This window comes from Thermobia domestica, chromosome 1 (genome assembly GCF_964235325.1).
Source record: "Thermobia domestica chromosome 1, izTheDome1.hap1.1, whole genome shotgun sequence".
NCBI classification, from domain to species: Eukaryota; Metazoa; Arthropoda; class Insecta; order Zygentoma; family Lepismatidae; genus Thermobia; species Thermobia domestica.
The window spans coordinates 62,010,478-62,035,512 of NC_137454.1; the positions used below are offsets into that span (position 1 = coordinate 62,010,478).

General features: G+C 36.1%; 1 protein-coding gene across 15 annotated transcripts in view; it reads left to right on the plus strand.

Moving 5' to 3' along the window:
* The window catches only part of Rcc1 (Regulator of chromosome condensation 1), a 68,787-nt gene extending 47,652 nt beyond the window's left edge, over positions 1-21,135 (plus strand). For all 15 annotated transcript variants that reach the window (XM_081757700.1, XM_081757744.1, XM_081757718.1 and 12 more), the window contains 4 exons: positions 3,850-3,990; positions 8,735-8,851; positions 14,352-14,513; positions 16,662-21,135. In XM_081757700.1, the coding sequence (XP_081613826.1) occupies positions 3,850-3,990; positions 8,735-8,851; positions 14,352-14,513; positions 16,662-16,843 (602 nt within the window). In that variant the 3' untranslated portion in view covers positions 16,844-21,135. The remainder of the gene's footprint in view (positions 1-3,849; positions 3,991-8,734; positions 8,852-14,351; positions 14,514-16,661) is intronic.
* Positions 21,136-25,035: the final 3,900 nt, after the last annotated feature.

A 25,035-nucleotide genomic window follows, 5' to 3' on the forward strand; every position in this document is an offset into this window, starting at 1 on the left:
GCTTAGTGGTACAGCGTTCAACTCTGGTGTGTGTGGTCTTTGGTTCGATCCCAGCTTGTGCCAAATGAGCTTTGTGGTGGACGAACACTGTTCGTGGGTTTTCTCGGGGTTCTCCCGTTTCCTCTCACTTTATTCTTTCCAGCATTGCATTAATTTCTTATTATCACCATCTTTAGCTTAGCCGGCATAATCGTGGGCACGTTAAATATTTCATTTCATTTTTCTCTCAAACCGTGAAAGGTTGTGGTGGGTAATGTCTTTATTTTATTGATGTTCATCCATATCCTTTCAGTTTATTTATTACCAGTTCTCCCGTCATTCTCTTGCATTTTCATTTGTGACCATTAGCCTGAAATGTGTAATCGTGGAACAGAAAAAAAAAAAAAGAATATATCAGATAGTCTAAAATGTAGTGAACCATTTATGTACGAGATGGCGTTAATATCTGAAATCTCAGGGTATGTGTCGCAGCGAGTCAGAGTTAGTCACTTGACAATTCTAGTTCGATAAAGGCTTTTTTGCAACTCCGTGAAGAAATTTGTGTTGTTTATGGGCAAGATACGTTATCAAAAGCAGCAACTAAAATATGGTTCTCGCTTTCGTTCTGGAAATTTCAGTATCTAATATGCCTTGTCAGTGGGCGACGAATCACACCAAAAGTGGATGATATGGTGGCAAGAGTGGGGGAAGAATGAAATGTAAGTAGTGATGACATCTCCAACGACCTAAGCCTCCATCATCAAACAGTGTTACATAATTTGGAGAGAGCTGGGTATAAAAAGAAGCTTGACATTTGGGGCCACATGACCTGACTCAGAAATATGTACTCGATCGAATTTTAATCTGCGAATCTGTACTAAAACGTAAGGAATTCGAGGCATTTCTGAAGCGTTTGATCACGAGTGATGATAAATAGATAATCTACAACAACAGTTTACGAAAAATATTGTGGTCGAAACGAGAAAAAGCTTGATTGTCTGTGGCAAAGCCCACACTGACGCCCAAGATGATTATGCTGTGCGTTTGGTAGGATTGGAAGGGCATTGTGCGTTACAAGTTGCTGCCGACGGGCAGAACCAATACCCAGGCACTTCTGTCGACAATTAACGCGAGATCCTAGCAAGTCAAAAGAAACGGCCGGAACTAAATGTCATATATCATGCTGACAACGCCAGATCGCATACATTTTGAACAACCTGTCAGAAATTGAGAAAACTTGTCTGGGAGGTTTCAGTGCATCCACCGTATAGCCCGGACCTGTCACCATCACACTATTATTTGTTTCTGTGTCGCGAACTCTGAATGAAGTTATTTTCAGAAAAGACATGTGAAAATAACTTTCTTATATACCAGAAACCACAGAAGTTATATACCGGTGGGATTATGGTGGTGGTACAGGAAAAGTGGCAAGTCATCGAACAAAACTATGCATTTATGGTTTCATAATGTTATTTTCTGACCACAATAAAAGTATTCTCAATATTGACCTCTGAAAGCTCAATACTTCATACAACCTGTTGAGATTTCATTTCATGTTCTTTAAATTAAAAGATTTATATAAATAGACTCTAATCCAGACACTGCTTTGCTAAGAAGAACGCTGAACTATTTATAAGCTTATAATTTACCAGTGTATGTTTTCACTTCATTGCTATATTACAGGTGTTTCACTGCATCTTGTCCACTGATTTTCCAAAATAAGCTCCAAGTTAATGAGTGAAATTCCACATGGACGTTCCTAGTGTACGTGAAAGATGGTTGTAAAAGCACACGAGTAGGAACGATACTTTTTAACTCTAGGTGCTCATACGCGAAATGAAGGTCGCCATGTCCATTCATTGTCTTTGATAGTTGACCCGTGACGTATTTGAGTATCGCAATGTCCAGGATCCGTATTTTCTAGATCGGCAAAATCACAAATTCCATATCTGTAGCTACTGCGGTTTACATGGGCACACTTCAGGAGTTTTAAAATCACTTTCTAATAAAGGTCACTGGCGTGCGAGATTCGGGTTCTTTTCCCGGATAGGAGCTCGCGTGGTTTGGTTTACGTCTTACATAGTCTCGCTGCTGAAAGGGGCGCTAAACTAAAAGTCAAATCTAATAAATGTCAGGCACATTCAAATATACTAATTAAAGGAAACTGGAAGTTGCCACTCATTGACAACTTACAAAGCTAAGGGATAAGAGAGATTGTTTAAGTTTTAGTCGACTGCCAGGGATCTTCACAAAATCGTAGACTCTCTCGTTGGGGGCTCTGGTGACCCCCTATTTATCACACAATTGGAAAACATATAGAACAGATTCCAACAAGGTAACATTCGTGCAATTCCCGCAATATTCATAGAAGAAACAAAAAGTAATTTAAAAAATGAAAAAAAGAAAGACTGCGGGACCCTGGCAATTATTGCAGTCACCGTACACTGATAAAATGATGCTAATGTGTAGACCAGATACTTGTAACAATAATATAAAAAAATGATAGCCATTGGTCCAATACAAAGCGAGATAAAAATTCAGAACAAAATTCCACTATATATCCGTTCCGAAGGGATATTGCAGACCTTCACGTTGTCGGCCCTGGTGAGCTCCCTAATTATCACAGTCGTAATTCATACACCGTTGGAAAGCTTATGGAACATAGATTCCAACAAGATAGAACAACAAGATCGCTTCTAGACCAATTCAGTGAAAATATATCTTATGTTGAACCGTCCAGAAAATAAATATAATTTACGTCAAAAACTGAAACTCTAAAAATTGACCAACTTTACCCCTCCCTACTCCCCCCTTATAAGCAAGAAGTACAAATACAGGATATTACCATGTAGTGGCCTACTTCGTTGCTTCACATACCAATTTTTATGAGTGTACCTCCAAGGAGAGGAATTCTTTCCCCCAAAGAAACTGTTAAAAAAAATACCTTTACCATCCCGCCCCTCACCATGGTACCCCCACATACATAAAATTCGCTGCATCCTTCAGGAATACATTGGTATCAAAATCATCTTCCTATCTTAATTAGGGGTAAGCTATTGAAGTTTAAAGCCCCGACGCAGAAGTTGCGTCAATAGGCGTTTAAAGGTTAATGGAGATCATATATTGTGTATTCGTATATTGCCTGAATTATTTATTCTAGGGCTATAATTGATGGTGTAAGAGTAAACCAGAAAACTATCAAAATTATGTATGCTCTGTGACTATAATAAATGAAATGAACTAAAATGAATACGTGAAAAATCTAATTCCAGACTCGCACAGATTTCGAAAATATGACCTGGAGCTAAATTCCTGTGGTTATTCATCCAACGTGAAATAATTTTTCATTAATTTTTCTGTACTTTCCAGGTCATATTTTCGAAATCTGTGCGAGTCTGTATCGATTTGATTTTGTGTGTGTATTGAAAGTTGAGCGTCCCTTTCCAGGAAATGTGGACCTACAGTTTATGGTGAAATCCGAACTACTGTACTTCAAAGTATTCAAATCTCCCACTGGAAATTGAACCCGGGACCCTATGCACCAAAAGCGCGCGAGCTAGCCATTAGGCCATCGGGGAGGGCTATATCTATCTGGAATTGGCTACTTCACAGGAGCCTGTTTTCCTGATCTGCTCTTCCTCACCGAGTTCGTAATTTTCATTCCGTGTTGATTTTTTTTCTTGTTTGTACTCGTACTTTTTTAATTCGTGACCAAAACGCTAAGCGAGAACCGAAAGCATAGTAGTGGCAAGAATGATTAGGCAATTAGGTTTTAGACGTTATTATTGAACATGCTTTCATATGACATACGTAGTTTTATATGTTACTGTTAAGTATTTTTTTTTTCTTTTTTTTTAATTTTCGTTATAGATCAGCTGGTAACACCCAACCTGGTATTTTGTAAATCACTTCGTTTCTCAGACGTGTGGGCGACAGGGTATTGCACTTTTGCCAAAGAAAAAACAACAGGAAATGTTTACGCTTGTGGTTTGAATAACTACGGACAAGCAGGTATGTATGGGGAAAGAATCTCGGATAAGCATTTTAATGTAAATTTCTTCTCAGCGATCATTGTGTGGGTTTCGAAGTTTCCTCTGGAATGAGGTTGAGTTTGTGCCGTCACGTATCACTGCATGTCCTAAACTGTCATGAAATGCTGTCCCTTCAGTGATAGTTTGAGTTTAGAAAATAGGAAGTGGTATTCGGAAGCAAAATCTGGGGGAAAGGGGTCTGGAAAAGGACTGCATCACAATTACTGCTGAGTGAGTATGTTACCCAGGAGAAACCAGCTACTGCATTCACGCAGACGTAGTCTCACACGATGAACTCGCTTTGTCAAGCGATCAAGAACATCGTAATAGAAACGTCGTTGATTGTTACATTCTCAGGAACCTGTTCCTTATGAAAAATACCTTGACTGTCGAAAACATGATTAGCATCTTCTTGATTCCTGGAGGCGAATCTTTGTTAGATGGTGGTGAATTTGTCCTCGTACACTCCATGTTTTGCCTTTTTGTTGGTGGATCGTATTGACAGCACTAGATGTCGTCGCCTTGATGTGATGCAGCAATGGACAGTCCAAGTTTTGTTCCATGTAAGAATCCACGACAATGGGAAACTGGATGTCATTAATGACTCTGAAGCTTAGAAGAGCACAGATGCCCTCTAACAAATCTTAACTTGAAGAATATCATAGAATTCATCTCACATGATAAGCAGTTTTCTGCCGTTAGAAGTTACAGAGTACGAGCGTCAGTCCTGGAACTTCATTATCAAATCTTTTATGTACATAGGATCCCTTACATTCGATGACTGGTATATTATGTAATTGTGTTACGTAGCTCTTCCGATCCAGTCGTGCATTTTTTTCACTATAGATATGGCGGATCCAAGACTAACATGTGTCAGAGAAGCAGTGCTTGATCCAATTTGTTTTGCATATACCTACATTCATGTCCAGTTATATCTAAAACTAAAAGCAATTTTGTAACCGAGCGTTATACAGTGTATGACTGAATTTCGGATATATATATATATATATATATATATATATATATATATATATATATATATATATATATATATATATATATATATATATATGAAGGTCCATAAATATGTAAATTACCGGTATGGGCCGCTAAAATTAGTACAATACATATTGGGCCGCGGAGGACTGCATTTGAATCAATTTTACACGAATCCTGAGAGAACACTTCGCGAGTGTACCTTGTTAGTGTACAAAATAATTGAGAAGTTTTCCTTCATCGGATTGTCACTTCTGGGTCAATCCATGCTAAGTGATCGAGAAAAAAGCAAAATTGCCGCTCGACCTTTTCAAAAAAAAAATCTAATTTGTTCAGAAATATTGAGTCGATATGAGAGTACTTCAAAACCAAAGTTAATTAATTTTTACAGTATTGCATGGCGACGCAGCGGCTGCCGCCAATTTGCGTTTTCTCGATTTTAGGCGTTTAAGTTGTTTTAAATATCCAGCCTGTATTTGTCTTACCGAGATGAAAATTGCTGAATGTCTGCAACTTGTGCAGAGCCAACATGCACATTCCCGAGTCAGTGTTTACAGTGAATGAGTGTTCACTGACTGGAGAATGTAGATCAAACGAAAGAACAACAGTCTCCTGCATGAGTTGACAGTTGAAACAAGAATAAACAGGATTGAATATCATTGATATAGCAAGCAGCAAGAACAATGAGTACTTACCAACTTTTTGTCAAGTGTGCATTTTGATTTTTCTCGCCTTCTGCTGAAAGCGGCATTCTTCACCAGTGCTGCTGTGGGTGTGATAAGACAATGAGCCACAACTAGAGAAAAGAAACGAGCTTGAGAGCCTTGACTGGACTAACCATTCATCCTACTTTATTTTACTTCACAACAACGAATTTTCAGTTGAATTTGTGAACAAAACACCTCCTAGAGTATGACGTCATTCCTTAATACTTTGACCGCTTTCTGCTCAAAAACACAAAAAGCGCTTTGTTGTGTGTTATAGTACACTAAAGGAGTAACTGTTCCCAAAATTTCAGATTTTTTTTTTTTTATCCAGGCCCATTGGAGGTATTGGACAGTGAAATATGCCAAATTAGCATAATTCCGCAATTTTACATATTTTTTTTTCCAGGTCTTTGGGAACAGCTACAGGTCTGCAAATTTTTGTGTATAAGCTTATGACACCGGACTACATGCACACCCATATTTAGACCTCTACGTCAGTTGTTTCCTCTTCCCAAACACGTCTTCAGTGTCAAAAGCAAAAATCTTAAGAGAAAAAAGTTTTAGCTCTGCCCAAGTTGGGAGACGTCCAGCTATTTTCATTTCGGCAGGACAAATACATGCTGAGATATTCAAAACAACGTAAACGCCTAAAATCGAGAAAACGCAAAATGGCGGCAGCCACTACGAGGTGTTTTAAAAATCCAATGATCGTAGTTTTGAAGTACCCTTATATATGATTAACATTCATGAACTTTTTGGGAGATGGTCGAGCGGCACATGCTTGATCACTTAAAATGAATTGATCCTTCTATGAAAATTGAATCGGATACGATTATCATAAGCAGTGATGCCCCAACATCAGATCTTCCAAAACCTATAAAAAATGCAAAGCATAACATCGATAAAGAGGAAGAGATAAAAGAAAAATCTTCATCGTGCATAGAAAGTCTTTGATTCGAACGTAAGAATCAAATTAATTCCGAGTTGGACACTTGACAGAAGTTAGAATACGTCATTGACACCTTCACCACCATCCATCACCAACCACAGAACAAGAACCAAGATATGCATACTGTGTAGTATGAAATCATTGTGAATCACCAGTGGATATATATTAATTTTACATGAGAATAATTGTCATACATCCTATCTGCCCTAAAACCTTTCTTAGCTGTGTGTCTTGGCAATGCTGACAATTTTACGAGGGTTCGTGCAATCACCCAGAAGGTGATGAACTACGAATCTTCTCGGACATGAATTTTACAGTTGGGCCCTTGTATGTTAAACATGCAATTCTGGATTCATTAGAACTTCTTCTTTTAGCTAACTTACTGAAGGTACGATAATTGACATGCTTGAGGCATGGAGCGTCATGAAGTTCGTCCACCTTCAGGAGAAATCAGCAAAGCAGATCCACGAAGAGATTAAAGAAGTCTAGAGAATGGAAGTCCATCCTATGAGATGGAATACAAGTGGAAACGGAAATTCCAAACTGGACACATGATCATCGCGGGCGCCTCTAGATCGGAAACAACATCTTTCACTGATGATGCCGCCTTGACGGAGATAAATAAGATCACAATGGAAGAACATCGTGGATTATTCGTTTGTAAATGCACGGAGTAAATTTCTTCTAGGTGATTGCACGAACTTTTTGATACCTCTTGTGAGCAAAAATTCAAGTTTAACATGTTTGCTTAAACTTAACAACAGATAGATCTAATGAAGCAAGGCGAGTACTTTTTCAGGTGTTCGTTTGTTTGTTTCTTTTCTTTTCTTATGCACTTGAAAAATAAAACGAACTTTGGTTTCTAACGTAGTTTATATTCGTATCTTACTAAAGAATTAGGAATAAAGATCAAGCAAGTTAAATACGTTATTCTGACATGAGTAAATAGTCTCTCGCAGGGCAGCATGATTTTGTGGAAACACCAAACAAATGCGAATAGCTGAGATAGTATGAGCATACAAATCGCACCATGACGCGCGGGCATAGTTGCGAAGAGCTATAGAATTTATTTTTAAGGTCGCATAATTGGGCGTTGCGAGTGTAATAGAAATAAGCTTGTCATCAAATATTTGTTACATGTACTGTTAAGAGGCTGTTATAGCAGGGCCAACAAGAGATGGTCTCCGAAGTTTATCACATGCAAAGGGAAAATGCAGCTTCTACTTTAGTACTAATGTTACCAACTACGGTCGCTCTGTCTTAAAGCATTAATTAAATTGCTATTATAAACGCACCAAAGAAGCCTCGACACGTGAGTAGTGGCAACGACGCTGCGAGCTGCTAGAAACCTTCTCTTGCTGGCTCTTCTGTAGTGTAGTCCAAACAAAACTAAGAAATGTGTAGATCGAAGAGCAGTACCAAAGCCATGCATGATGCGTGCAATTGTCCATATCCCAGTCATTCAAGTCTTACATTGACATCTCAGCTGAGGTCGATAGATCAGCGAACTATCCTTCGGTATTTATAGAGTCCTGGAATTCACCGAGGATTCGCTAAAAAGAAGCATCTGCTTACAAGAACGTAGATGACACGAATACACAATTGGACCAACTCCATGTGGAACAAGCTGCAGCACATCTGGAACCATGTTGTATTCTCCGATGAAAGATGATTTTGCGAATTCTCGCGCAGTGCTTGCTGGTGGGTGTGGAGGCGATTGTGAAACCACGATTCGCAACAATTCTACCATCCAAAATGTTTACACAAAAGTCCACACAGACACGCAAATAGACAGTATTTTGTCATGAACGGTATCACCTGTCACAAGATTTCATCGCGACTTACATGTCTTGTACACAAAGCTTTACGTTATGCCAGAGGAGGGCTCCACCAAGTTCCAGCACCAGCGATTGTTCTTTCTGTGCACTGGTATGTAGCAATAGCCACAGGCTCATTTTTCGGGTATCTATTTACTTTTACTAGGGTAATATAGTACTTCATTAGAAACTTGAATTTATTATACCTAGGTATAATACATATATGTATATATATAATCCTTTGTTTCATTTTAGGTCTTCCCGATAAGGATAAGAATCCTTACTTTTTATCTTTGTCACGTGCGTTTCAGGGGAAGGATTGGAATAAAATTGTAGGAGGAGATCATCACACTCTTGCATTAAACTCAGATGGTAAGACAAGAAGTTTTATTTTATACGTTTATTTGATCGGGTTGGCTATGGATTACTGAGTCAACAAGTTTTTTACGTAAATAAGTTGGAGGTTTTGGAGTTCGAGTAATTTGCATCTAAAACTAGATTGATTGATTGATTGATTAAATTTTAATGAGGACGTCAGCAACGAGGCTGTTTGTCTCCGTCAGGATAAAAATAGACTGTTAGTAAACAAACTAGCATTACTCAATGTAATTTTCTTGCTTTCTTAAACAATGATTTTTAGATTTGTTTTCCTTTTACTTTGATTTCCCACACATACTTTGGAAGTAGATATCAACCAAGAATCGAATCCTGGGCAAGTCACACTAGTTTCTTTCGACTTTTGTGTCGTGTTTTATATGTTTTGGTTCTTGACATTGTGCCTACGAGAATTCAGGGTTAAATTACCATTTTTAAGTTAATAAACGTGATAGAAGAGAAATTTGGAAGGCAAGGAATACTACGGAAATATGCATATACACGATATAAGGAATGGTGAAAAACGAGTGAGATGTTGATAATAAGTCTGATTTAAGTTGTGAAGTTAAGTGATCATATTGAAACATTACCAATCTTCGGATAGAAGGAAGGGTAATGTTGTCCTTATTTAGCTGAATTTTTTATGATAGACAGGCTCTAATTTTAAGTTGAAATACTTATAAATTACTATTTTTTTCATAACTTTGAGATATAGCTTGAATTTATTAATACTAGAAATGAAATGCAATTTGAATTGGTTTTAGATAATTGGCACGGCAAACGTTAAGGAAAAGGTTAAGACGAGATTTGACTTTGACAAATTTAGAGAGACTTTTGGTGTGTTCGTTTTTGATTGTTTTTGCGGTGATTTACCTTTTGAGCTTGATGTAGTTTCATCGTCGAAAGGATTCTTAAGCGTGCGGTGTTACCTTCATGCACTCCTCGTCAAAAGACCCCGATTGTTCCTCATCCTCCTGATTTTGTTCATTATTTGTTTCCGGGGTTTGGTTTAAACTCCGCCTCTCTCCTCCTCCTAATCCGAACATGGGACGATGGTGTCCAAATTGGCACCTCCCACATACGTCATGAAGCCCAACGTCAGCTTGATTTTTTGCAAAACATGTCCGGGGATTGACCATACGAGCGGGCACCAAACCCGGTAGAAATTTTGACGTGTAAGCAAGCAAAACCTAAATGCAGCAACTAATTATAAATACGGAAGATACGTAGCTCAGCAAGTTATGACTTTCTTGTAGACAACCAAACAGGAACATTAGATCAATACTTCAGCATTCTTTAAGAATGCAGACCTATAGGGAAGTTAGGACAGACAGGAAGAGAATAAAGGAATTCAGAAGTGAAATATTAACTAGCTTTGCGGAAGCTTGGGTAGGAAAGGACATTTGCCTTGTGCCATCATTTATTATTAACAGAAAGAAAAAAAAGAGAAATTACAGCGTGCTCTTTGAGCCTTGAGACTATAACAATAATTGTAAGGAAAAAAAAATAAATAAATAAAATTTTTCTTGTGTACATCGTCGGGAATTGAATCCGGAACCTCTGGGATGGGTTACGGAACAATATTGTTGGTTTTAACTCTTTGGATACAGGATATATATATTGAAGTAAAATGACAGTAAGGTAAATTCTGTTAATTATAATTGTGTATATCGACTGAGCTGCAGCCGTGTAATGTATATAGCTAGAACTACATGTATGTAAGAATGACTAGCCAGTGTTCAGTAATGGGATACATAAATAGGATTGAGGGAGAAAATTAGTTTCTTGATTATTGAGGACATTGATGCTAGCAAAGTTACTAAAAAGAAGGAAAGGGCTTCAAGCACAGATGTTTTTTTTCCACAGTCGAGAAGGGGGTGTAATCGAAAAGAAATTTTAACGAAATATTTTTGCTAATGCAAGTGTCGTCTAGATACAAATTAGAAATTAAAATACTTGATTAATGTAGTCTACAATATCGTAAATCAATTACACCTAACGTTTGTTTACTGTTCTTTCCTTCCTTCCTTCCTTTTATGTATTTATTTATAAATGCGCCTTCATTTGATACTGCTGAATTACTATCTGCATTTGCTTCTACATTTATATGCCCTCATGTGAATAAGTGTTCTGGTGCGAACACCTGTTTCTGTTTTGATACGATCCATTTGGGAGTATTTTTGTTAAAAATTTTTAATAAGTTTTGATTTCTTACTGATTTTATTTCCATGAAAAATTGTGAAAATGTAGCACGTACGCACGAACAATAGATAGCTAGTTTTCTGTAGGAATAGTTAGCTCACGTCACGATAATACCTCAATCCATTCTATTGTATTTTGTGGTTGGATGAAGATCTCTCCTTGGATTGTCTGAGGGATAGTCTGCAAATGTAATGTTCGTTGATTGACTTAGAATTTTAGTCGCTGTTCAGTACTGAGGCTCTATGAGACGTGCAACTTCAGTTTAACGTAAGAGTTGAACTATGAGAGTTCCTACCAGGTCGAACCCGGGTTTCCCATACTAAAATCGTGTTTGAATTGACGCACCCACCAATTTCCGTGATACTCTCCCGTCTTAAAGAGGCCTCATCACGGCGAAATTAAAATACCGCTGATTTTACAGTAATTATGTGATATCTTCAGTCGGCATTTATTTTCGCGTTTATAAATGGATGCAAACGGAAAGCGTGACTCGTGATAACGGTACCTCATGTAAAATAATATTGTCTGGCGCGCTTTTGTTCCACTTTTCGATTATCTTTTCTCTATTTGAAGATATCGCATAATTACTGTAAAATTAGCGGTATTTTAAATTCGCAGTGATTAGGCCTCTTAAATCTACTGTGTGATATGACCATTAACTGAAATAATCAGTAACAGCATATCCGAGCAAAATTCCCGTGTAAATGTCCTCAGAATCGTTGCTCCAAGACTTTTTTGTATTCTTTAGAAAGAGGTGGAAAGACATACAGTGAAACCTGTCTATGTTGGCCACCATCGGTTCCATCGAAAAGTGGCCAACTTACAGAAAATAAGTGTGATTTGTGTATTTTTTTAGAATAGGATTTCTAGTATTACATGATTGTAAAATTTTAATAAGCAGTGGCACGACAGCTACTTATAAATAATGTATATAGGGTAATCATAAAAATATACAGTACTAGAAAATATAGTATGCAAGAGCGCCGATTTCTCTGTAAATTTGGGGGAGGGGGGGCATTCAGATGCAGAAGGTATATACCGGTATATGAAGATTTTAAGACAAATTGCACTCAAATTATACCAAATATTGTATACTCATAAATAAAATAGGGGCTACATGAGCTTTGGGGGGCCCGGTCCCCCTTGGTCCCCTCAGAATCGGCGCTCTTGATAGTATGTTTAATATATATGCATACCTTTCTCTTCCTGAAAACTAGCCTGGTACATTGGATTATTCGGATTGAAAACACAATAACACAAACAACCATGAAATAGAAGTGTATGTACGCAGTTTATTGAAATTGATATTATAGCACACTGAGTTATTCAGATTGAAAACAAGAAAAGCTGAGTTATAAATTGAGAAATTCATATGCAATTTATATGACTTATTTTCAGTTGTTATTGAATGGTGGTTCATTCTAGACGTATTTGCTTTATTCTTTTTGGCAGATATGCACATTCTAATATTGTAGTTAACTACCTCTTGTTAATGAGCTATAGTGTTTCCCTCGGAGCAAAAGATGTTTTGAGAAAATCTTGAGGGAATTCATATCTCAAAACCTCCGCTACCTTTTGACATGCAGTCAGGTGCCAATAAATGACAATTGAGCTTTAACCTTGAGAATTTTCCGGAATTACTAAAGCTTCCCACTGATGAAAAGAGCCGATATAGCTAATGGTTTTACCAAAACAGACAGGGTAAACAAATAGGCTACGTACAACCATTTCCGACTTCCTGTACGTGCTTTTTCTTATTCACATCTTCCTTCACCACCCTTTTATGAGGGTAGTGTTCTGGCCATTGACCTCCAAGAACAAATCGTGCGAATCTATGCTTTTTTGTGTCCAGTCACAAATACAGAACATCTGCCTCTCATATGGGAATTCGAAAGAGTTAAGAAAAATAACAAAATTGTATTTTTCGTGGCCAAGATACGCAAGTAAATTTATCATTATCATCATAGGGTAAACATTGCTTCAGTGTGGCCAACTTCCAAGATAGACAGGTGGCCAACTTATAGAGTAGTAAGTAACGAATGTCTTATGGGAAAATGCAGGTTCAAGACGAACTATGCCAAGATAAGCAGGTGGCCAAGTTAACAGGTTTCACTGTATTATTCTATCCGTTCCCTTTGTCTTCACCAGCTATAACTACACTATTCCATTACACGCATTCTATGCACTGTTTTATCTTTACCATTAGTTATTTAGTTAGTTCATTAAATTTTCCTTGAAAAGACCTACATAATTTTAATTTTATGTTATCTTCTATTATTATTTCTCTTTTTTCAACGAACTTAAAAGGATCGTTACTGAATTTTCCTCTCTCTCTCTCTCTCTCATGTGTCTGTGTGTTATTTGCGAATTTTTCAGTTTTGAGCCCTCCATAGAACATCAAAAACATCTAAAAGAAGTGATGTAATTTTTCCCGTCACTCTTACCGTTCCCAAGATATTGGTAAAAATAAAGTTGCGATTCCGGAAGATTTAAGGGGCTACATCTCGGGAACCATACGGTATAGAGAGATGATACTGGTGTTTATCAATACCTAAGAGGATGGTGAACATGTTAGTACCAAGTAGTAACCGGTAGCCACTGTCCAACATTTCGTTGTGGCAATGCTTTTGGAGCATTCTCAGCTGGTTATTTAATTTAAACTACATGTTCAATTGTCCCGGGTTCGATTCCCGGTGGGGGCACTCGGTCGAACAAGTGTGAACTCTTTTTCAGGTCAGCCACTCTGAATGAGGTTTTCCTCATTCACACCAGGTAAATGCCAGGGTGGTACCTAACTTACAGGTCCCAGACTGCTTCTTTCCTTCCCTTTCATCGGATAGTGTGATCGCCGAGGGACGTCATCCCTCAAACGTGACGGGCTAAATGGCCTTAGATACCGAACACCCAGAAATCTAAATCTTAAATCCTACATGTTCGATTTTGCTTATTTAATTTGTTTTGTAGTGTTTTACAAAATTACGTAAATTTATTTCTTCCGTATATCGTCAGCTCGTCCCGTTAATTTCTTCTTCAACTAATCTTCGACAGTCAGGTGACTACCACCTGTATATTCACAGCAACTCTGTTCTTTAATTTTTCCTTTCTTCCTACCACTCCATATCTCCATTACTAATGCAACTCAGCACTCTCTTTTTTACCCCGAAAAGGTAATGTAATATTGGTATACTAAAGTCATTTAAAGTGTTTTTGGTGAAAGAACCTACATTGCTTTTTATTTGTGTAATAATGTTTTTACTATTCTCTGTTTATTACATATATATTAATGTATTTTAAGGGAAAACATTTGCTCTTGGGCGAAAAGAATACGGTAGGCTAGGCCTTGGACCAGATTTGGCAGGTGATGCGGAAGTGTTGACGATAATAAGTGCACTGGAGAGAGAAAGCTGCGCCGACATTTCAGCATCAGGATCGGTCTCCTTTGCTTCGACAAAGAGTGGTAAGGAGATCTTGTGATACAGTAAACTTCGGGTTTTAATTTTATACATTTGAGTGGAAGCTGTTGCAGCCACTGATACAACTAGGTAGTATGTACAGTTATATTCAAAATAATCTACTTTCTAAAATCTCTTTACATATGAAGTGAAAGTTCTTTATTCATGCTTAGGTGAATAATTAGTGCAAAATTTGATTCCCAGTAGAGACAAAATTTTCTTTGTTTACCCAGCATCTTGTAGTCAGTATGAGGCAAGCATGTTAAATGTAATATTAAATCCAGTTTTATGGAAATTTGAATTTACTCAGTTGTATACCATTGTAGAATTAAATAAATAAAAGAAATACAACATTAAATTTTGGCGAAGTCTTGAATTAGCCTTGACGAAGATTTCAGAGTCACTTGTCATGTTTGTCATCTCTTATCTAAACGTGAGAAAATTAAGCTGCTCTGTATGTATATATATATATATATATTCCTGATTTTTGTATTTACTCAGCAATTTCAACTTGCTGGCGCTGCAGTCTTAAGATTACAGGATAAGAAAATTTACGTACTTTACTATATTAAGAAAGAAAAAAAAAAGGATACATTTGTGTAACAAGTAAATCTTAACTTCTACTTGAGACCTCTCTCGTGGTTATATAATTAGCGTGCGCGTGTTCTGCGCGGAGAAAGGTATTGAGTTTAGATTTCATATAAATTTACTTCTCTTCTTTTTTTCGTATTGTGAAGTAATTAAATTTTCTTTTCTTGTAACTTATAAATCCAGACAAAGATTGCAGTAGAAGTTGAGTAAAATTCAAAAAGCAAAAATAAGTTTCATGCAATTTCAGTTTATGCACAGTTGGTAGCTGCCTCTACTCTTGTGAAAAAGGAAAGGTGACAGGTATGATGTTGCTCAATATTATTTTTTTCAGTCCCGGAAGATTAATATTTAAATAATACGTTTATAAAGCAGGAGCAATATTGTTTTGGAAATGTCCCTTTCATGAATTGAAAATAACATGGTTTTTAAATTAGATACATTTGGAAAAGAACATTAAATAACTTGAAAATTAGGTGAAATTCATATAGATTGTAAATATTCACAGAAAGCTAGCTGGGTATCAAATTTAGGTCTCTGGTTAGAAGTGTTGATGCACTAAATACCATGCTGTTCAATGAACTCTCTCATTTTTCAATAGCTACATACCTGTCTGTTCTGGGCAGAGCTCGTCTTTTCTAGATCGCATGCAGTGTACCACAATTCGTGTTGTGTGTGGACACCCCAGTTCCTATATTAATGAACGTTTACTTCTGTATGACGGTTGAACTCGATATTATAGTAGACTCACTGGATTATCCAAACACAACAGAAATTGTGATACATTGTATCTGATCCGGAAAGGATGAGTACGACCTTTAAGAGTAGTGATGAGGTGTGACTGGTCAGGGAGTGAAAAGGTAGCATAGTGATTATTGTAGCGGCATGATAAGCCGGAGTTCGGTTTCGATTCACGGCTAAGTTCTCCACTTTTTCACTCTTTGAATATTCATGGAGTTCACGCCTAGAGGTAGTAGTGTAAGAAACATCGGTTGATTCATGTAGATTGGTTTAGTTATATAGGTTATCAAACATGGGATTTTACAAATAATAATAATAATAATAATAATAATAATAATAATAAATGCATGGCTGGACCAACGGGCACATCCGTAAAGATTTACGTCAACGCAAGTCAAAATTTGCGATAATCGGGATAGCAGTTATAGTGACATTTTGGTTTTTTGAGTTGCGTTGGGTTGCTGTGCGTAAAATTTTGCAGAGACGGGTACGGAATGGTCCCCTAAGACTTGAAACGATTTCCGATTTGCTGTTGGCACTTTAGACAGCATGACGTTCTATTTAAGAATGGCATTTTTGTGTTGTTTCCTTTTCATTTTTCTTATATGAGGACGATTTGTAAATAACCGAAAACCATAGGCAGTATATTCTGTTAAATGTTTTTGTGTATAGTCTTAATTAATAAAATAATAATAATAATAATAATAATAATAATAATAATAATAATAATAAAAACTATTCTTTTATATTGTATATATATGTGTGTGTATATATAGATAGATAGATAATAAATAACAGTTTTGTTCATCTTTTGACTATTGTAGGAAACGCGTATGCTTGGGGATTTGGAACGAATCTTCAGCTAGGAACCGGAAGCGATGAGGATTTACACGTGCCAGCAAAGATGTCAGAAAATCAATTAAAGTCGAAAAAGGTGCTTCAGATTTCAGCAGGAGGTCAACATACTTTAATCTTAGTACAAGAACAGGAATTAGGTGGCAGTTAGTGAAAACTCTAATGTTCGGCAAAATAATAGAATACCGTTGTTTGATTCGGTATAAAATGTGATAACTTTTGGATTTCTCGTGGCTCAAATCAAATCACAAATCCGGATGAGATCATTTTCGTTTCAGTAGTGTTAAAGCTAAAACTTGAATACCATTATGTGCAGGTGTAACTTTTATATTTTTTCCGCAATATAAACCATAAGTTATAAACCAATTAAGCATATTTATTTTTTAAGGGTATATTATGCGTGTGTGTATTTACTTTTTTTCAATGAGTATGATCAAATTTTTATGTCGGTAAAGTTAACGTTTTGTACATGATAGTTCTTTTAGTTTATAATTTTAAAGTGTATGAGAGTCAAAAGGTTTGATATGGTTACAGAATGAATGTAAACAGTACAAAAAGTTTGGCTGTGAGTGTAACAAGTAAACCACATACGAAATTTTCCTTACAAATTTCGGCATATTTCATCTTGTTAAATCAAATATGCTTATCAAAAATTGTTTTGTTTGCCATTGAATCCGGTTTCGGTGAAAAATCGAAATATCTTTTTTTTACAAACTGGTTTTACCTATACCTTTAAAAAATTTTTAAAAATCTAACTTTATCGGAAAAGAATGACAAAAATCAAAGTGCAGAAGCATAATAAACTGAACGTTAGTGATATACAAAGAGTGAAAACAAGCACAACAAAAGTTGTGGTACAGTCCGTTTTGGTCTGAACAGATTAGCTCCGTCTTCAAGAATGATAAAATGTATAGCTGTTACGGGAGCGTACTGGGTAGCATAGTTTTGAACGCATCGGAGCGCTAAGACGATCAGAACTCGATTCTCGATCCAGTCGTGAATTTTACCTTTGTATATCATTGAATTTGCACTTATAGAAGAATTGTTGTGATATAAAGTCGGTTACTTACTCCCTTTGTGATATGGAATCGCTAAAGTGTTAATACAGTTTTTGAAGTAGGTGGTTGATACTGCGCCCTAACATTATATTATCGATGACAATGTTACTTGCTAGTTTGTGTTTTTAAGACTAAGTTCATCTTTACACGTATCGTTATTCAATTCGTAAAGCATGCTTTATCACGTTATCTGGTAGTTTTGTATAGGATAAGAATTGTCTTCTGAAATGAATTGTTTACTTTTAGCTTCCTGAAGTTACGTAAGTTAAAATGAAATTTGTTACTCGAACAGCGTAATTTGTATTTGTTTCCTCAGCAATATTACATCAACGAAAATTCTGGTTATTTCTAAAAGGTTTGTTCAATACTCCTTATTCCATCGTCTTCTTAACTTGATCTATAAAATACCTTTTAGATAACTGGTGCTTGTGAATCATTGCCAGTGGCATAAGGTAGCTACAAAATCAAAAGTTACTGAGATGAAAATTTTCTTACAGTGTATAATTGTTTACACTAAGCAGTTTCATGTTTTCTGCATGCATTCGGCTAATTAATGCTAGGAAAACAGATTAAAAATGCAAATAAATAACTGAAAGAGTTAGCGGAATGAGGAAATTGAAGCACTCCAAGAATATATATTAACAGGATAGCATGTTTACCAGCACACGTCTGAGACCGAACCAGGAACCCTTCGGACCAGAGGTATGTGCTCTCTTAACCAAACGTGTTCCTCTAGTGTATGGGAATTTTTTCAAATGATACACATCATGTTTGGTAGGTAGTATATGTCAGACGTTTGTTTATTAAAAATATCAGGCATGCTTCAGTTGTTAAACTTCGAATTTAACACGTGATTCGGAAAGAATAAATTGAAGTCGATAGCATAGGAAGAATTTTTCGAGTTAAGATACATTATGACAAAGTGACATCCACTAATCTTAAGTCTGTGAAAAGAAGAGAAATTTGATGCAAGCTCGGCATTAAATACAGTTTGTCATAGATATCGAGATGTGGCTATCAAAATTAATTCTGGAATTTTTCGTATATGAACATACATAATTTCAAACTAAGATAACTTCTTTATAGTACAACATGTGTTTTTCCTATGGTAATAATTCATTCGTATTTGTATCAATTACGGTGTTTTGGTACTTTCAAAGAAATTAGAAAACTAGGAATACCAATATAGAATCCAATGAGTTGAAAAGGGCGCTCATCATTGGTGCAAGCGGTCCCTCGTTTGATCCCCGACAATGTGAGCTGTCATAGACATGATCTTTCTGTGGATTTTGTCAAAGCTCCCACATTTTCATTCTATCAATTCTTTTATATTGTTACTTTCATTAATATCAGTCTTCCTTAGTCCAAAGAGCATAAACCTGTGACTAAAGAAAGCTCATCTTATTCGACAAATCAATCAAGAAAGAAAAAATGGCGAGTTCCATACTTGTCAAATTTCTTACTCCACATACTGTATACCTAATTATATTGATTAATCATGAAATTTACTTCAAATATAGCAGAACTTTGAAAGAATTTTTCACTTGGCGTTTTGTTTTTTAAAAAAGCTTCTCCTTTTAAATGGGTACCTATTAATACATTACTGTAACTAATGACAAAATAGTTTCTTTCCAGAGAACTAAGTTATCTTTCGTGATTTCATTATTAGTTTCTGTTGGGTTATCCCATTTACTAACAGGACAAAGTTGGTACGTTAAGCTGTTTAAAAAATAAAAAATAAATGCAATTGCTAGATCTTGAAGATCAGTGTGTTATTGCGAAGGGATGACTAAGTATGGATGTTAAAATGTAATATTTTTCTTTACTGAAAAAAAAAAACTTTTTTTTTTTTTTGGATCATATCCCAAAACATGGTACATGAAAAAATTAACGTAATTATATAATTACTTATTCTTTTCTAATACATGATTTCGCTAGTAATGAGTAATTTCGGTGTTTCTGGTGTCCTAACATTGTAATCAATACAGTGAGAGTTTGTTGTATGGGTAACTTTAGCAAACACTCGTTGAGAACAGTTAGGAAATGGCATAAAGCACCTAACTTACAAAACGGAGTTTACCGTATATTCTGAATCCAAGACGGGGGGCACGGTGGCTCAGTGGTAGAGCGTTCACCTCTGGTGCTTGGGGTCCCGGGTTCGATCCCAGCCCCCGCCAAGTGAACTTTGTGGTGGACAAACATCGTGCTCGTAGGTTTTCTCGGGGTACTCCCCTTTCCTCCCACTTTCTTCATTCCACCATTTTCACTCATCTCTCATTATCACCGTCTCCTTTAGCCTAACCGGCATAACCGTGGGACGTAAAACTCAAAGATTTCATTTTTTCTGAATCCAAGACGACCCCCATTTTTATTTATTTATTTATTTTTAAGAAAGAACTACGGAACAATACCCCTGCAGCACATACTGAGTATACTATAAAAGTACATTAAAAATCAAATCAGATACAAATCTACCTTAATCTCCCTCACTGGAAGGATCCATTGAATCTGCGAGCGTTCAAGGCTAAAGTGGAAAGCGAGGAAGAGGGTAAAGTAACAGTATTACTAAAGCTCGTAATACTGTTAATAAATATTATATAAATAAATAAATAAATAACACCCAGTATTTTTGGGCACGAGATTGCAGAGAAAAAAAAACACATTGTCCTGCATTCAGAAATATACAGTACTTAAACTCTTGACTTGCTCATTCATTTACAATTATTACGAGGTATTGAAAAGTCTAACGATATGTATTGTCCCTGGTGCGATTGTCATTAGAAATTCATATTCCGTTAGCCTGCATGATATATACCAGGAAAGTAAGCTTAAAAAACAAATCTTTGTGAAAGTCGAAAACTACATCTTGATAGAGACCCTGAAATTTCCGTACAAAAAGTTTTTGCATGAAAGTGCACAAACACAAAACGATATAAGGGTTTGCACTGTTCTCCATTGCTTTACTTCGAAAATTGAAGTAATGCAAAACAATGATTAATTTGTTTGATTAGTATCATTGTGTATTATTTACATAGAGCCTTCCCAAAAAATATATAGATTTGAAGATCTAAAAAAATAATTAAATATCGATCTCTCGTAACCCAGAAATACTATAGACTATGTGAGTCGTAGACTAAGTACTATGATTCCCGTTGTTGAGTTGCGAATACTTGTGTTAAGGATTTTGATACTGCCATATGACGTTTACAGACATACATGTGATTGTATCCGTATGTATGTAAGGTAAGCATGTGAGGTTAAATTATGATGCTGAGGAATGCATGCCAATTTATGACCTTATTTTGTTTTATTTATATATGTATATGAATTCATTGATTTTGTTCAGTCACTTTTTATTGAGAAAATAAAGTTTTGAATTTAAGAATTTAGTATGATCTATTATCAAATGTTACCCTAAAACTTTGTCAGAGGGAGTCATAATGTCTTCAGTGTTTTGTCGGGAAAAATGAGGTAGTCCAAACATCTAAAGCTGGAAGTCATTAATCCAATGGAATTAAGGGTAGGATGACCAGTACCTTGATGCTGTAGATTCGAAAGGGTGTATAAGAAACTCCGAAATGAGTGAATGGGAATAAAGGCATTAATTGAACTAAATTGAGATACACTACTTAAGGCCTGAGTAACTATGATTCCGTTTACTTGTACACTCAGTTAGCATTCCTCTGATAAGTCATTCAGAGTTAGTGATAAGAAATCAGATCGTTGACACGTTAATAACATACAGGGTGTGTTTGGAAAGAACAAAAAAAAAAAAAAAACTGGAAAATGAATCCCCACGAAAAATGAAAAAAAAAAAAAAAAAAACATGGGTGTGCAAATGCATCATTCCGGAGTTATATCCCACCGGAAATTGATCAAAACAATATGACAAGGGTCATAACTCTGAAACGAAATGTTGGATGAAGGTCTGATAAAAGGACATAGTGCTTATTTGTGTCTAGATTCTATTAATGTACAGAAGATAGACGGTCTGTGTGAGTTTCTGATCTATTCATTTATCGTTCCTAAATTCCATGTATGTTTTGAGGCTAACTCTGTCGCCGCTCCTTTTCCTCATCCACTGGTGTATTAGTGGATTCTAAGCGCTTTAAAAAAACACAATATTATTTTACCCAACCTTGATCTGATGTTTCATTTTCGAGTTATTACCTTCCGTTTTACCCTTCCGAACAATTTTCTACAAACGTTATCTCCGAAATGACGCATTTATGCACCCATGTTGGTCTATATTTTTTTCATATTTTCATATGAGAATTAATTTCCCAAATTTTTTGGTGTTCGGACTCTACTTGTATAGTTTTCTCAATTTTGAGATGTGTAAATTTTGCAGTAAACTGCGACAAGTTAGGTATACCATACCTTCGGCTGTTGCGTGCAATCGGTAAGGTGAAAAAGTTGTACTCATGGGTAATACCGGCCAAGAATCATCTGGAGGTATACAGTTCTCTAAATGTAAGCAAGAACTGGGAAAGTTCCCTGCAGTAGATTGTCATTTTGAAGAACATGACATTCATAAGTGGTCAGGACAGTGGTTGGATCGTGATCATGATCAAACCCCAGGACGATTTCCAGGGCCCTTATTCCGCATCAGCCTTCGTAAAAATCGTGGAGCGTTACGCAACACAGAACGTACAAAAATCAATTATGATTGCTATGCCTATGATCGAAAACTGAAACAGATTTTGCGTTACACTGACGCAAATCGTTACGGAATGAGCCCCAAAACCTCTAGATCAGTTTCTCAACCTGGGGGCGCGAAAATAAGCGGAAGAGAGAAATGTAGTTAGAACCTAATACCCGAAAATATATTTAAATATTATTTGAATTTTTTGTTCTAATAAGCATATTTTTATTTTTATACATGGTGTTAAGAACAACAAAAGTCTACCTGAGCATGGTGTGATTTAATTCCCGAAGATAATTGTTTTCTACACGCCACCTGAATATTTATTGGAGGCAATATCTAATGATCTATTTCTATTGGAGAATACACTATAACAGAATGGAGAGAAAATGATTTCCCTTCTAAGGAGATCTGAGGGACGTAAGGATCCAGATTCAACTTTTTGGACTTAGCCTCTGGAAGGCAGTTCCACTTTTTGTGATCAGAGGTGTATTATTATTTGCATCATGTGCAGAGGTTGATGCAGCCAAGTACAATTTTTTACAATTATCTTCACTCACACTCAGGATAAAACCGACCCCACTTGCTGATAACGCCTATTGTCTTGGATATAGCTACCGTTGCGGAGCTCTTTGCGAACTGGTGATGGGAAGTGCTCGAGCATCCGCCATATAGAAATGAGTTATTTTCCATCCTTAGAAGCAGAATTTTTAGAAACATATTTCCTTATTTTTTAATTAAGTATTTATTTACCAAATTTTACACCTCCTGTTAAACGAATCCTTACATTCGGCACTTTCAAAATAAGAGGAAATTTGGGTATAGAAATGACACCCTTAGGAGCTGAATTTTTTAAAACGGTGGAACATATTTCATTATTTTTAATTTAAAGCCTATATGTCAAATTCCACACCTCCGACTTAAACGAATCTTTACATACGGCATTTTCTAAATAAAGAGAAACATTTGAATATTAGAGAAGCGATACTTCTTTTTAAAAACGAAGTTTCGAAAACTGGAACACGTATTTCCTTGTTTTTAACGAAGATACTATCTCCCTTCGGAGACGTTGAATGGCCTTCACGTTCCCCTGATTTATCACCATGCGATTACTTTCGTATGAGCAATTTGAAGGGTAGAGTCTACTCCCACCAACATCACACTTAAAGGAATCGCGGTGTTTCTTATTATTATTTCCGATCATTTACAACAATTTTCTGTAAAATTAAAGCCATTGATTCAAGTAACCAGGAAGGAAGCGTTGGTCTATTTGAATTATTAAAATGCGTATCCTAAGGGGACGGAAGAGGTTCAAATGTATATGCCAGAGTAGAGTATGTCACGAGCTCTCATGTTAGAGATTTGAAACTTGAAATATGAAGTCCCTAAAGAAATGGGCGTACCTAGCGTTGAAAATTCCACCTAACAGGAGGGGGAAGGGGCAATTTCTATTTTTTCTCAATATATATATAAAAATATTAACGGTGTCTCTCTCCGCTATCACGGTAAACATTTGAACTGTTTTACATGAATTTTGGAAAGTAGTATGTTAGACTTGGGCCCAGCTGGGATTTTATGATTTCATTTCAATTCAAATACGCATCGTAAGGGCAAGAAAAAGGGTTAAATATCTCTTTCAAATATTTTGCAAAAATCCATTTTTCTCGTGGAAAGAACAGATTTCAGCTAGTCTGTCCTGTATTGCTTTCTGGTCAAGGGTACACCGTATGTTATGGAGGGTTGTAATTTTGTTTTGGAAATACGTACATATGCTGGCGACATTTCATATCATTGATATATTTTATAATTTATAATAGCTTTTCGATTACATTACGAAGAATTTCCTGTATGAAATATTCTTTCAGGTGACTGACAAATATTGTCCATAGTAAGACTATTCATGGCTTTGGATTAATTGTTTTAACGAAACAGTTACAAATTATAATTTAAAATAAAGTTAAGTTTTAAGCTTTGGTCAGTGTCTCTTTTGTTAAAATATTGTCCGTCAATAAATAATTTATATGAATGTAGATTCTTTGTTCTTGTTGTAGCAAGTGGACCACAGGAACCCAGTTGGCTAGTTTAGAAAAAAAGTACTATTACAATATATCTTGGAGATCAATTAAGGATCTTTTTTAGTCTTTCGTGTGTGAAAAACTGGATAGTTTTTTTCTTATATATATTTGACTAGCTGAAATGCACGTTCTTCGCTAGAAAAGGAAAGGTCTATAGAGAACATTTGAAAGCTATATTTAAAGCCCCTCACCCCCTTAGGATACGCATTTCAATCGAAGTATACAATACCAGGTGGACCTAAGTGTTAACTAGGCCCATATTCTGATATTCATTTTTAAATAGTTCAACTGTTATCTCACTTTGACCATTTTCTGAATAGAAAATGGAAAATCAAATTATGGGCACAGAAATTATCTAGTTTCCTCTTTAGAAGCAAAAGTTTCGAGAACGCTAGTACCTGTGTCAACGTATTTTTAATAAGTAATCTATATTCCGAGTTTCAACTTCCAAAGTTAAGGGGCTAGTAAGATGCTCTATTTTCCACGTACATTTGGAACTTTTTCCCCTTCTAAGAACATTCAGTTCAACAAGAGTGACATTATAAAATGATTGCTCGAGAATTAT